The sequence below is a fragment of the Anomaloglossus baeobatrachus genome, chromosome 5, assembly GCF_048569485.1.
Source record: "Anomaloglossus baeobatrachus isolate aAnoBae1 chromosome 5, aAnoBae1.hap1, whole genome shotgun sequence".
Classification (NCBI taxonomy): domain Eukaryota; kingdom Metazoa; phylum Chordata; class Amphibia; order Anura; family Aromobatidae; genus Anomaloglossus; species Anomaloglossus baeobatrachus.
In genome coordinates, this window is record NC_134357.1 from 332,143,062 (window position 1) to 332,155,908 (window position 12,847).

Here is a 12,847-nt window from a genome sequence, read left to right on the forward strand (position 1 = left end):
CTGGTGACCATCCAGCAGGACCCCTCCAATGTGTACACTGGTGACCATCCAGCAGGACCCCCTCTATATGTGTACACTGGTGACCATCCAGCAGGACCCCCTCTATGTGTGTACACTGGTGACCATCCAGCAGGACCCCTCCAATGTGTACACTGGTGACCATCCAGCAGGACCCCTCCAATGTGTACACTGGTGACCATCCAGCAGGACCCCTCCAATGTGTACACTGGTGGCCATCCAGCAGGACCCCTCCAATGTGTACACTGGTGGCCATCCAGCAGGACCCCTCCAATGTGTACACTGGTGGCCATCCAGCAGGACCCCTCCAATGTGTACACTGGTGACCATCCAGCAGGACCCCCTCTATGTGTGTACACTGGTGACCATCCAGCAGGACCCCTCCAATGTGTACACTGGTGACCATCCAGCAGGACCCCTCCAATGTGTACACTGGTGACCATCCAGCAGGACCCCTCCAATGTGTACACTGGTGACCATCCAGCAGGACCCCTCCAATGTGTACACTGGTGGCCATCCAGCAGGACCCCTCCAATGTGTACACTGGTGACCATCCAGCAGGACCCCCTCTATGTGTGTACACTGGTGACCATCCAGCAGGACCCCCTCTATGTGTGTACACTGGTGACCATCCAGCAGGACCCCTCCAATGTGTACACTGGTGACCATCCAGCAGGACCCCTCCAATGTGTACACTGGTGACCATCCAGCAGGACCCCTCCAATGTGTACACTGGTGACCATCCAGCAGGACCCCTCCAATGTGTACACTGGTGGCCATCCAGCAGGACCCCTCCAATGTGTACACTGGTGACAATCCAGCAGGACCCCCTCTATGTGTGTACACTGGTGACCATCCAGCAGGACCCCTCCAATGTGTACACTGGTGACCATCCAGCAGGACCCCTCCAATGTGTACACTGGTGACCATCCAGCAGGACCCCTCCAATGTGTACACTGGTGGCCATCCACCAGGACCCCTCCAATGTGTACACTGGTGGCCATCCAGCAGGACCCCCTCTATGTGTACACTGGTGGCCATCCAGCAGGACCCCTCCAATGTGTACACTGGTGACCATCCAGCAGGACCCCCTCTATGTGTGTACACTGGTGACCATCCAGCAGGACCCCTCCAATGTGTACACTGGTGACCATCCAGCAGGACCCCTCCAATGTGTACACTGGTGACCATCCAGCAGGACCCCTCCAATGTGTACACTGGTGACCATCCAGCAGGACCCCTCCAATGTGTACACTAGTGACCATCCAGCAGGACCCCTCCAATGTGTACACTGGTGGCCATCCAGCAGGACCCCTCCAATGTGTACACTGGTGGCCATCCAGCAGGACCCCTCCAATGTGTACACTGGTGGCCATCCAGCAGGACCCCTCCAATGTGTACACTGGTGACAATCCAGCAGGACCCCCTCTATGTGTGTACACTGGTGACCATCCAGCAGGACCCCTCCAATGTGTACACTGGTGACCATCCAGCAGGACCCCTCCAATGTGTACACTGGTGACCATCCAGCAGGACCCCTCCAATGTGTACACTGGTGGCCATCCAGCAGGACCCCTCCAATGTGTACACTGGTGGCCATCCAGCAGGACCCCTCCAATGTGTACACTGGTGGCCATCCAGCAGGACCCCTCCAATGTGTACACTGGTGACCATCCAGCAGGACCCCCTCTATGTGTGTACACTGGTGACCATCCAGCAGGACCCCCTCTATGTGTGTACACTGGTGACCATCCAGCAGGACCCCTCCAATGTGTACACTGGTGACCATCCAGCAGGACCCCTCCAATGTGTACACTGGTGACCATCCAGCAGGACCCCTCCAATGTGTACACTGGTGACCATCCAGCAGGACCCCTCCAATGTGTACACTGGTGACCATCCAGCAGGACCCCTCCAATGTGTACACTGGTGGCCATCCAGCAGGACCCCTCCAATGTGTACACTGGTGGCCATCCAGCAGGACCCCTCCAATGTGTACACTGGTGACAATCCAGCAGGACCCCCTCTATGTGTGTACACTGGTGACCATCCAGCAGGACCCCTCCAATGTGTACACTGGTGACCATCCAGCAGGACCCCTCCAATGTGTACACTGGTGACCATCCAGCAGGACCCCTCCAATGTGTACACTGGTGGCCATCCAGCAGGACCCCTCCAATGTGTACACTGGTGGCCATCCAGCAGGACCCCTCCAATGTGTACACTGGTGGCCATCCAGCAGGACCCCTCCAATGTGTACACTGGTGACCATCCAGCAGGACCCCCTCTATGTGTGTACACTGGTGACCATCCAGCAGGACCCCCTCTATGTGTGTACACTGGTGACCATCCAGCAGGACCCCTCCAATGTGTACACTGGTGACCATCCAGCAGGACCCCTCCAATGTGTACACTGGTGACCATCCAGCAGGACCCCTCCAATGTGTACACTGGTGACCATCCAGCAGGACCCCTCCAATGTGTACACTGGTGACCATCCAGCAGGACCCCTCCAATGTGTACACTGGTGGCCATCCAGCAGGACCCCTCCAATGTGTACACTGGTGGCCATCCAGCAGGACCCCTCCAATGTGTACACTGGTGGCCATCCAGCAGGACCCCTCCAATGTGTACACTGGTGACCATCCAGCAGGACCCCCTCTATGTGTGTACACTGGTGACCATCCAGCAGGACCCCTCCAATGTGTACACTGGTGACCATCCAGCAGGACCCCTCCAATGTGTACACTGGTGACCATCCAGCAGGACCCCTCCAATGTGTACACTGGTGACCATCCAGCAGGACCCCTCCAATGTGTACACTGGTGGCCATCCAGCAGGACCCCTCCAATGTGTACACTGGTGGCCATCCAGCAGGACCCCTCCAATGTGTACACTGGTGACCATCCAGCAGGACCCCTCCAATGTGTACACTGGTGACCATCCAGCAGGACCCCTCCAATGTGTACACTGGTGACCATCCAGCAGGACCCCTCCAATGTGTACACTGGTGACCATCCAGCAGGACCCCTCCAATGTGTACACTGGTGACCATCCAGCAGGACCCCTCCAATGTGTACACTGGTGACCATCCAGCAGGACCCCTCCAATGTGTACACTGGTGACCATCCAGCAGGACCCCTCCAATGTGTACACTAGTGACCATCCAGCAGGACCCCTCCAATGTGTACACTGGTGGCCATCCAGCAGGACCCCTCCAATGTGTACACTGGTGGCCATCCAGCAGGACCCCTCCAATGTGTACACTGGTGGCCATCCAGCAGGACCCCTCCAATGTGTACACTGGTGACAATCCAGCAGGACCCCCTCTATGTGTGTACACTGGTGACCATCCAGCAGGACCCCTCCAATGTGTACACTGGTGACCATCCAGCAGGACCCCTCCAATGTGTACACTGGTGACCATCCAGCAGGACCCCTCCAATGTGTACACTGGTGGCCATCCAGCAGGACCCCTCCAATGTGTACACTGGTGGCCATCCAGCAGGACCCCTCCAATGTGTACACTGGTGGCCATCCAGCAGGACCCCTCCAATGTGTACACTGGTGACCATCCAGCAGGACCCCCTCTATGTGTGTACACTGGTGACCATCCAGCAGGACCCCCTCTATGTGTGTACACTGGTGACCATCCAGCAGGACCCCTCCAATGTGTACACTGGTGACCATCCAGCAGGACCCCTCCAATGTGTACACTGGTGACCATCCAGCAGGACCCCTCCAATGTGTACACTGGTGACCATCCAGCAGGACCCCTCCAATGTGTACACTGGTGACCATCCAGCAGGACCCCTCCAATGTGTACACTGGTGGCCATCCAGCAGGACCCCTCCAATGTGTACACTGGTGGCCATCCAGCAGGACCCCTCCAATGTGTACACTGGTGACAATCCAGCAGGACCCCCTCTATGTGTGTACACTGGTGACCATCCAGCAGGACCCCTCCAATGTGTACACTGGTGACCATCCAGCAGGACCCCTCCAATGTGTACACTGGTGACCATCCAGCAGGACCCCTCCAATGTGTACACTGGTGGCCATCCAGCAGGACCCCTCCAATGTGTACACTGGTGGCCATCCAGCAGGACCCCTCCAATGTGTACACTGGTGGCCATCCAGCAGGACCCCTCCAATGTGTACACTGGTGACCATCCAGCAGGACCCCCTCTATGTGTGTACACTGGTGACCATCCAGCAGGACCCCCTCTATGTGTGTACACTGGTGACCATCCAGCAGGACCCCTCCAATGTGTACACTGGTGACCATCCAGCAGGACCCCTCCAATGTGTACACTGGTGACCATCCAGCAGGACCCCTCCAATGTGTACACTGGTGACCATCCAGCAGGACCCCTCCAATGTGTACACTGGTGACCATCCAGCAGGACCCCTCCAATGTGTACACTGGTGGCCATCCAGCAGGACCCCTCCAATGTGTACACTGGTGGCCATCCAGCAGGACCCCTCCAATGTGTACACTGGTGGCCATCCAGCAGGACCCCTCCAATGTGTACACTGGTGACCATCCAGCAGGACCCCCTCTATGTGTGTACACTGGTGACCATCCAGCAGGACCCCTCCAATGTGTACACTGGTGACCATCCAGCAGGACCCCTCCAATGTGTACACTGGTGACCATCCAGCAGGACCCCTCCAATGTGTACACTGGTGACCATCCAGCAGGACCCCTCCAATGTGTACACTGGTGGCCATCCAGCAGGACCCCTCCAATGTGTACACTGGTGGCCATCCAGCAGGACCCCTCCAATGTGTACACTGGTGACCATCCAGCAGGACCCCTCCAATGTGTACACTGGTGACCATCCAGCAGGACCCCTCCAATGTGTACACTGGTGACCATCCAGCAGGACCCCTCCAATGTGTACACTGGTGACCATCCAGCAGGACCCCTCCAATGTGTACACTGGTGACCATCCAGCAGGACCCCCTCTATGTGTGTACACTGGTGACCATCCAGCCTCTAACCGCAGACTATATACTGTAATGTGAATGTACATATCGCACATCCTGCAGGACACACGCTACATCTCCCACCGGCTGACAATGCATGCAGTTATTACACACAGCCGTTCATAGAGTGATGCATGCAGTACAGTAGGAAGGCCTCAGCGCCACCTAACAGCACACCACACCACACCACTGCTCTGGGGACTATGGAGGCTACCTGGTACCGCAACAACTCGCCAACATCCATGGCCCGGCCTGGAACGCAACAGCGGCTGAGAGGGATGACGTCACGGGAAGAGGCGGAGCCTCCCACAATGCAGCGCTCTCACCAGGAAGCAGTTGCGGGCCGCACACGTGCTGGTAACTATGAACAGCGAGGAGCTCCATACATAGATGACAGCAGCGAGGAGCTCCATACATAGATGACAGCAGCGAGGAGCTCCATACATAGATGACAGCAGCGAGGAGCTCCATACATAGATGACAGCAGCGAGGAGCTCCATACATAGATGACAGCAGCGAGGAGCAGCAAAGATGAGACAGCTTGTCGGTATACATGAGAGTAGTGAGGAGCTGCAAAGATGAGAGTGAGGAGCTGCATACATGAGAACAGTGAGGAGCTATAGATGAGAGCAATGAGAAGCTATAGATGAGAGTGAATGCTGTATAGATGAAAGCAGTGAGGAGCTGCATAGAAGGAGGAGTGAGGAGCTACGCAGACGCACATGAGAGCAACGAGGAGCTGCATACATGAGAGCGGCTAGGTGTTATAGATGAGAGCAGTGAGGAGCTGTATAGAGAGGAGTGGGGAGCTGCATAGATAAGAGCAGCAGACAGCGACATACATGAGAGCAGCAAGGAGCTAAATGAGTAGCGAGATACTGTATAGGTCAGAGCGTTGAGGAGCTGCATACATGAGAGAAGCTGAATTCATGAGCAGCGAAAAACAATACATGAGGGCTGCAAAGATCAGATCAGCAAGGAGCTGCATACATGAGAGCAGTGAGGAGCTGCATACATGAGAGCAGTGAGGAGCTGCATACATGAGAGCAGTGAGGAGCTGCATACATGAGAGCAGTGAGGAGCTGCATACATGAGAGCAGTGAGGAGCTGCATACATGAGAGCAGTGAGGAGCTACATACATGAGAGCAGATAGGCACTATAGATGAGAACTGTGAGGAGCTGCATAGACGAGAGATGCAAGAAGCTGCCTAGATGAGAGCAGTGAGGAGCTGCATACATGAGAGCAGCTAGGCGCTATAGATGAGAGTAGTGAGAAGATGCATGGATGAGAACAGCAAGGATCTGCAAAGATAAGAGCAGCGAGGAGCTGAATACATGAGAGCAGTGACAGCTGTGCATAGAAGTGAGAAGGTGCAGGAGGGAGCTATGTATAGAAGTGAGGAGCTGCATAAAGGAGCTGTGTATAGAAATGAATAACTTCAGGAAGGAGCTGTGTATTGAAGTGAGGAGTCGTAAGATGGAGCTGGGTATAGAAGTGAAGAACTGCAAGCGGGAGATATGTATAGATAGGAGGAGCTGCAGTAGGGAGCTGTACATAGATATGAGGAGCGTTTTATAGTTGTGTAGAGAGGAGCTGCAAGAGAGAATTGTGTATAGATAAGAAGACTAGGGAGCCGCAGGAGGTAGCTATGTATACATATAACTCTATAGGAAGTGAGAAGCTGCAGGAGGGAGCTGTGTATTGAAGTGAGAAGCTGCAGGAGGGAGCTTTGCATTAAAGTCACAAGCTGCAGTATGGAGCTGTGCATAAAAGTGAGGAGCTGCAAGAGAGCTTTGTATTGAAGTGAGGAGCTGCAGGAGGGAGCTGTGCATAGAAGTGAGAAGCTGCAGGAGGAAGTTGTGTATGGAAGTAAGGAGCTGCAAGAGGGAGCTGTGTATAGAAGTGAGGAGCTGCAAGAGGGAACTGTGCACAGAAGTGTGAAGCTGCAGGAGGGAGCCGTGTATAGAAATGAGAAGCTGCAGGAGGAAGCTGTGTATTGAAGTGAGGAGCTGCAGGAGGGAGCTGTGCATTGAAGTCACAAGCTGCAGTATGGAGCTGTGCATAAAAGTGAGGAGCTGCAAGAGAGCTGTGTATTGAAGTGAGAAGCTGCAGGAGGAAGTTGTGTATGGAAGTAAGGAGCTGCAAGAGGGAGCTGTGTATAGAAGTGAGGAGCTGCAAGAGGGAGCTGTGCACAGAAGTGTGAAGCTGCAGGAGGGAGCCGTGTATAGAAATGAGAAGCTGCAGGAGGAAGCTGTGTATGGAAGTGAGGAGCTGCTGGAGGGAGCTGTGTATGGAAGTGAGGAGCTGCAGGAGGGAGCTGTGTATAGAAGTGAGAAGTTGCAGGAGGGAGCTGTGCATAAAAGTGAGGAGCTGCAGGAGGGAGCCGTGTATAGAAGTGAGAACCCACAGGAGGGAGTTGTGAATAGAAGTGAGGAGCTGCCGGATGAAGCTGGGTATAGACGTGAGGAGCTGCTGGAGGGAGCCGTGTATAGAAGTGAGGAGCTGCAGGAGGGAACTGTGTATAGAAGTGAGGAGCTGCAGGAGGGAGCTGTGTACAGAAGTGAGAACCCACAGGAGGGAGCGGTGTACAGAAGTAAGGAGTTGCAGGAGGGTGCGGTGTATAGAAGTGAGAACCCACAGGAGGGCGCGGTGTATAGAAGTGAGGAGCTGCAGGAGGGAGCAGTGTATAGAAGTGAGAACCCACAGGAGGGCGCGGTATATAGAAGTGAGGAGCCGCCGGATGAAGCTGTGTATAGAAATGAGGAGCTGCAGGAAGGAACTGTGCGTACAAGTAACTGCAGGAGGGAGCATTGTATAGAGGTGAGGAGCTGCAGCAGGGAGCTGTGCATAGTAACGAGAAGCTGCAGTACAGAGCTGTGCACAGATGTGAGGAGCTTTTTACAGATGTGTGGAATGAGGAGCTGTGTAAAGAAGTGCAAAGCTGCAGGATAAGCTGTGTCTAGAACAGACTGTAGAGTCTGTAAATCAAACCTCCCGACTCCTCAATTTCCCTGATTCAGACTCCACGACTCTGACTCCCTGATACGTGACTCATGTTTGTGATAAAGTTACTGTAGTAAGATGGTAACATCAGGCTTTTAGTCATTATTATGATGCAATAATTAAGCTGTTTAGGTACAACATATTTATTGGAATACAAGTTTAGAACACAAAATTGTAAATATGCCATACACTGTGCAGTAAGTGGGGAAAACGGTTTTCAACAAAAATATACGGAATAATATTTGTGCAGTCTACGAATTTGTTCTGGGAAATAATATCGCCTCCATCAGATCCTCCTTCATAGATGACGTCAAATCTAATCAATTTATTTTAAGGCTAGAGAACAACCTCACTACACCAACTAGGGTTTGTGGCAAAGTGATAACCACATGGGCAACATCTCGAACAATCTCAGGGTATAATGGATTTGCCTCATGCACAGTCAGTTTTGATGAACGGTTGAACTCTTCTTCGAAAGCAAGTGAAAAATTTTGCTGAAATATGGTCAATCTGTTTGCTATGAGAGTAGAATCTTTTTCACTGCAGCAACGATTAGCCTGCTCAGTGTCGTCTAAATACTTTTCAAAATCAAACTCCTCATCTGATGAGGCTGAAGATACGGCAGCACTAGCACTGCAGGATCCAAGTACTCTTCCTCTTGGCAGTCCTGTAGCCCACTCATCCTTAGGCCGGAGTCACACATCGCATCACCCGGCATGGCCCCACACCCTCCTGACAGGAGCGGGTCAGCTGCATGTACAGTGCTGGCCAAAAGCATTGGCACCCCCGCAATTCTGTCAGAGAATACTCCGTTTCTTCCTGAAAATGATTGCAATCACAAATTCTTTGGTATTATTATCTTCATTTAATTTGTCTTCAATGGAAAAAAAAAAAATTGTCATGAAGCCAAATTGGATATGATTCCACACCAAACATAAAAAAGGGGGTGGACAAAAGTATTGGCACTGTTTGAAAAATCATGTCATGCTTCTCTAATTTGGGTAATTAACGCTACCTGTAACTTACCTGTGGCACCTAACTGGTGTTGGCAATAACTAAATCACACTTGCAGCCAGTTGACATGGATTAAAGTTGACTCAACCTCTGTCCTGTGTCCTTGTTTGTACCACATTGAGCATGGAAAAAAGAAAGAAGACCAAAGAACGGTCTGAGGACTTGAGAATTCAAATTGTGAGGAAGCATGAGCAATCTCAAGGCTACAAGTCCATCTCCAAAGACCTGAACGTTCCTGTGTCTACGGTGCGCAGTGTCATCAAGAAGTTTAAAGCCCATGGCACTGTGGCTAACCTCCCTAGATGTGGAAGGAAAAGAAAATTTGATGAGAGATTTCAACGCAAGATTGTGTGGATGGTGGATAAAGAACCTCGACTAACATCCAAACAAGTTCAAGCTGCCCTGCAGTCCGAGGGTACAACAGTGTCAACCCGTACTATCCGTCGGCGTCTGAATGAAAAGGGACTGTATGGTAGGATACCCAGGAAGACCCCACTTCTTACCCCGAGACATAAAAAAGCCAGGCTGGAGTTTGCCAAAACTTACCTGAGAAAGCCTAAAACGTTTTGGAAGAATGTTCTCTGGTCAGATGAGACAAAAGTAGAGCTTTTTGGGAAAAGCCATCAACATAGAGTTTACAGGAAAAAAAGTGGCATTCAAAGAAAAGAATACTGTCCCTTCAGTCAAACATGGCGGAGGTTCCCTGATGTTTTGGGGTTGCTTTGCTGCCTCTGGCACTGGACTGCTTGACCGTGTGCATGGCATTATGAAGTCTGAAGACTACCAACAAATTTTGCAGCATAATGTAGGGCCCAGTGTGAGAAAGCTGGGTCTCCCTCAGAGGTCATGGGTCTTCCAGAAGGACAATGACCCAAAACACACTTCAAAAAGCACTAGAAAATGGTTAGAAATGAAATGGTTAGAAATGATAGAAAGCACTGGAGACTTCTAAAGTGGCCAGCAATGAGTCCAGACCTGAATTCCATAGAACACCTGTGGAGAGATCTCAAAATGGCAGTTTGGAGAAGACACCCTTCAAATCTCAGGGACCTGGAGCAGTTTGCCAAAGAAGAATGGTCTAAAATTCCAGCAGAGCATTGTAAGAAACTCATTGATGGTTACCGGAAGCGGTTGTTCGCAGTTATTTTGGCTAAAGGTTGTGCAACCAAGTATTAGGCTAAGGGTGCCAATACTTTTGTCTGGCCCATTTTTGGAGTTTTGTGTGATATGATCACTGACTTGATTTTTGTTTCATTCTCATTTGTGTTTTTTCATTGCAAGCAAAATAAATGAAGATAATAATACCAAAGAATTTGTGATTGCAATCATTTTCAGGAAGAAATTGAGTATTCTCTGACAGAATTGCAGGGGTGCCAATACTTTTGGCCAGCACTGTATGTCTATGTAGCTGAGATGCTCCTGTCAGAAGAGCTGTAGGCCATGTCGGGTGATGTGAGGCAAGACTTGCATGAGTCTCTCACAAGTGTGACTCCGGCCTAACTGCTACCTCTGTCAGAGCTTCTTTTCCTTTAGTAAGCTGTTGATCATCCAGCAATATACGATGACTTGGGTCCACATACACAGCTGCAAGAAGAATTTTATTTTCTAATAGCAGTGTTTATCGCTCCGTTTCATTGAAGCAGCAATGCCATCTGCGATTAAACCTCCTCTTTGGAACAGGCAAAACAGCAAGTTTTTCCACTTCTTTATGAAAATGCCTCAGCTTGTAATTTTTAGTCACTGTAAATGGGTGATGAAGTAATTCCTTCAACTCAGCCACCTGTATCCATTGACCTTCATTTAGTGTTAGCTGAGGGTTGGCCTTGTCTACAATAAAGTGTTTCAGCTCAAGTACTTGGTCAATCATTAAATAAGTGCTGCCCCACTGAGTGGCTTGATCAACAATTGCCCCTTTTCTAGCACATCTCTTCAAGGTGGAATCAATTTTAGGGGTTTTGGCAGCAATAATCAATTTCCTTACTTTTCCATTCAGAGTTCCAGCATGTCCCTCTTGCAGACTATCTCTTATTGCTAGCTGCAGTGTGTGCACAACACAGCGCATGTGGTAAATAGAAGACAGATATGAAGCAGCTTCAACAAGATCATCTAATTATAAAGCAGGGGACTCAAACACGCGGACCGCATGCTGCCCCTAGGGCAGCTTCTTGCAGCCTGCACGCCCCCTAATGATTGCGGCCCTGTGTCAGGGGCCGCTGCCATCTGCGCTTTACGTCAGATGATTGATTTCCACCATCGTGCACAAGAACTCTCTGCAGAGCTTTACCAAAGGCAGCTGCCGGCCAATCAGAGGCCAGCAGCTGACATCATATGACCTCACCTGAGGCCTTTGATTGCATAGCGGCTTCGATTGGTGACGCTCTGCTAAGAGTTCCTGTGCGCGGCGGCAGAAATCAATCATCTGAAGTAAAGCGCAGATGGCTGTGGCCCCCCAGCATCGGGCTGCAATCATCAGGGGAACTGTGGCCCGCAAGAAGCAGCAAAGAGGACACCAAAGGAACGAAGGACATGTGGTGAGAAGCATATATATTTTTTTAATGTTTGATTGTGAAAACGGCATAATGTGGCATAAATAAGGGATATTACTACAGAATGAGGCATTGCTAAAAGATGGGGATAAGGATGGGCACAAGAATGGATACATTACTACAAGTGTGACAAGATTGGCACATTACTACAGGATGGGGACAAGATGGACACATTACTACCGGATGGAGACAAGGATGGGGCACATTACTATAGGGGACAAAGATAGGCACATTACTACAGGGTACAAGGATAGGCACTTTACTACTGGATAGAGACAAGGATGGGGCACATTACTACAGGAGACAAGGATGGGGCAGATTACTACAGGATGGGGACAAGAATGGGGCTCATTACTACAGGGTATAAGGATGGCGCACATTACTACAGAGGACAAGGATATGTACATTATTACAGGGTACAAGGATAGCGCACATTACTATAGGGGACAAGGATAGGCACATTACTACAGGGTACAAGGATGGGCACTTTACTACAGGATGGGGACAAGGATGGGGCACATTATTACAGGGTATAAGGATGGGGCACATTAATACAGGGAGCAAGGATGGGGCACTTTACTATAGGTCTTTCGGTCTCTCTGTCTGTCTCTTCTCCCCCCCCCCTCTGATACTGACCGATCACTGGCGTGGTGCTGCACAGCTGTCACACTGCTCTGGCGGCGTCTCCTGCTTTTGAAAATGCCGGCCACTCATTATTCCATCTCGTATTCCCTGCTTCCCCCGCGCCTATGATTGGTTGCAGTCAGACACGCCCCCACTCTGAGTGACAGCTGTTTCACTGCAACCAATTACAGCCGCCGGTGGGCGGGTCTATGAAGTGCAGTAAAATAAATAATTGAAAAAAAGGTGTGCGGTCCCCCCAAATTTTGATACCAAGGAAGATAAAGCCACATGGGTGAAGGCTGGTATTCTCAGGATGGGGAGCCCCACGTTATGGGGAGCCCCCAGCCTAAAAATATTAGCCAGCAGCCGCCCTGAATTGCCGCATCCATTAGATGCGACAGTCCCGGGACTCTACTCAGCTCATCCCGAATTGCCCTGGTGCGTTGGCAATTGGGGTAATAAAGAGTTAATGGCAGCCCATAGCTGCCACTAAGTCCTAGGTTAATCATGGAAGGCATCTATGAGACACCCCCAATGATTAACCTGTAAGTGAAAGCAAATAAACACATACATCCGACAAAATCCTTTATTTGGAATAAAAGACAAAAAAAACCACCCTCTTTCACCACTTTATTAAAATCCCCAAAT

At 50.9% G+C, this 12,847-nt stretch overlaps 1 protein-coding gene across 1 annotated transcript in view; it reads right to left on the minus strand.

Moving 5' to 3' along the window:
- CTNNBL1 (catenin beta like 1) overlaps nucleotides 1-5,423 on the minus strand; it is an 83,968-nt gene extending 78,545 nt beyond the window's left edge. Inside the window, exon 1 of the mRNA XM_075347544.1 lies at nucleotides 5,225-5,423. Within this exon, the coding sequence (XP_075203659.1) occupies nucleotides 5,225-5,254 (30 nt within the window). The 5' untranslated portion in view covers nucleotides 5,255-5,423. The remainder of the gene's footprint in view (nucleotides 1-5,224) is intronic.
- Between the last annotated feature and the right edge of the window lie 7,424 nt (nucleotides 5,424-12,847).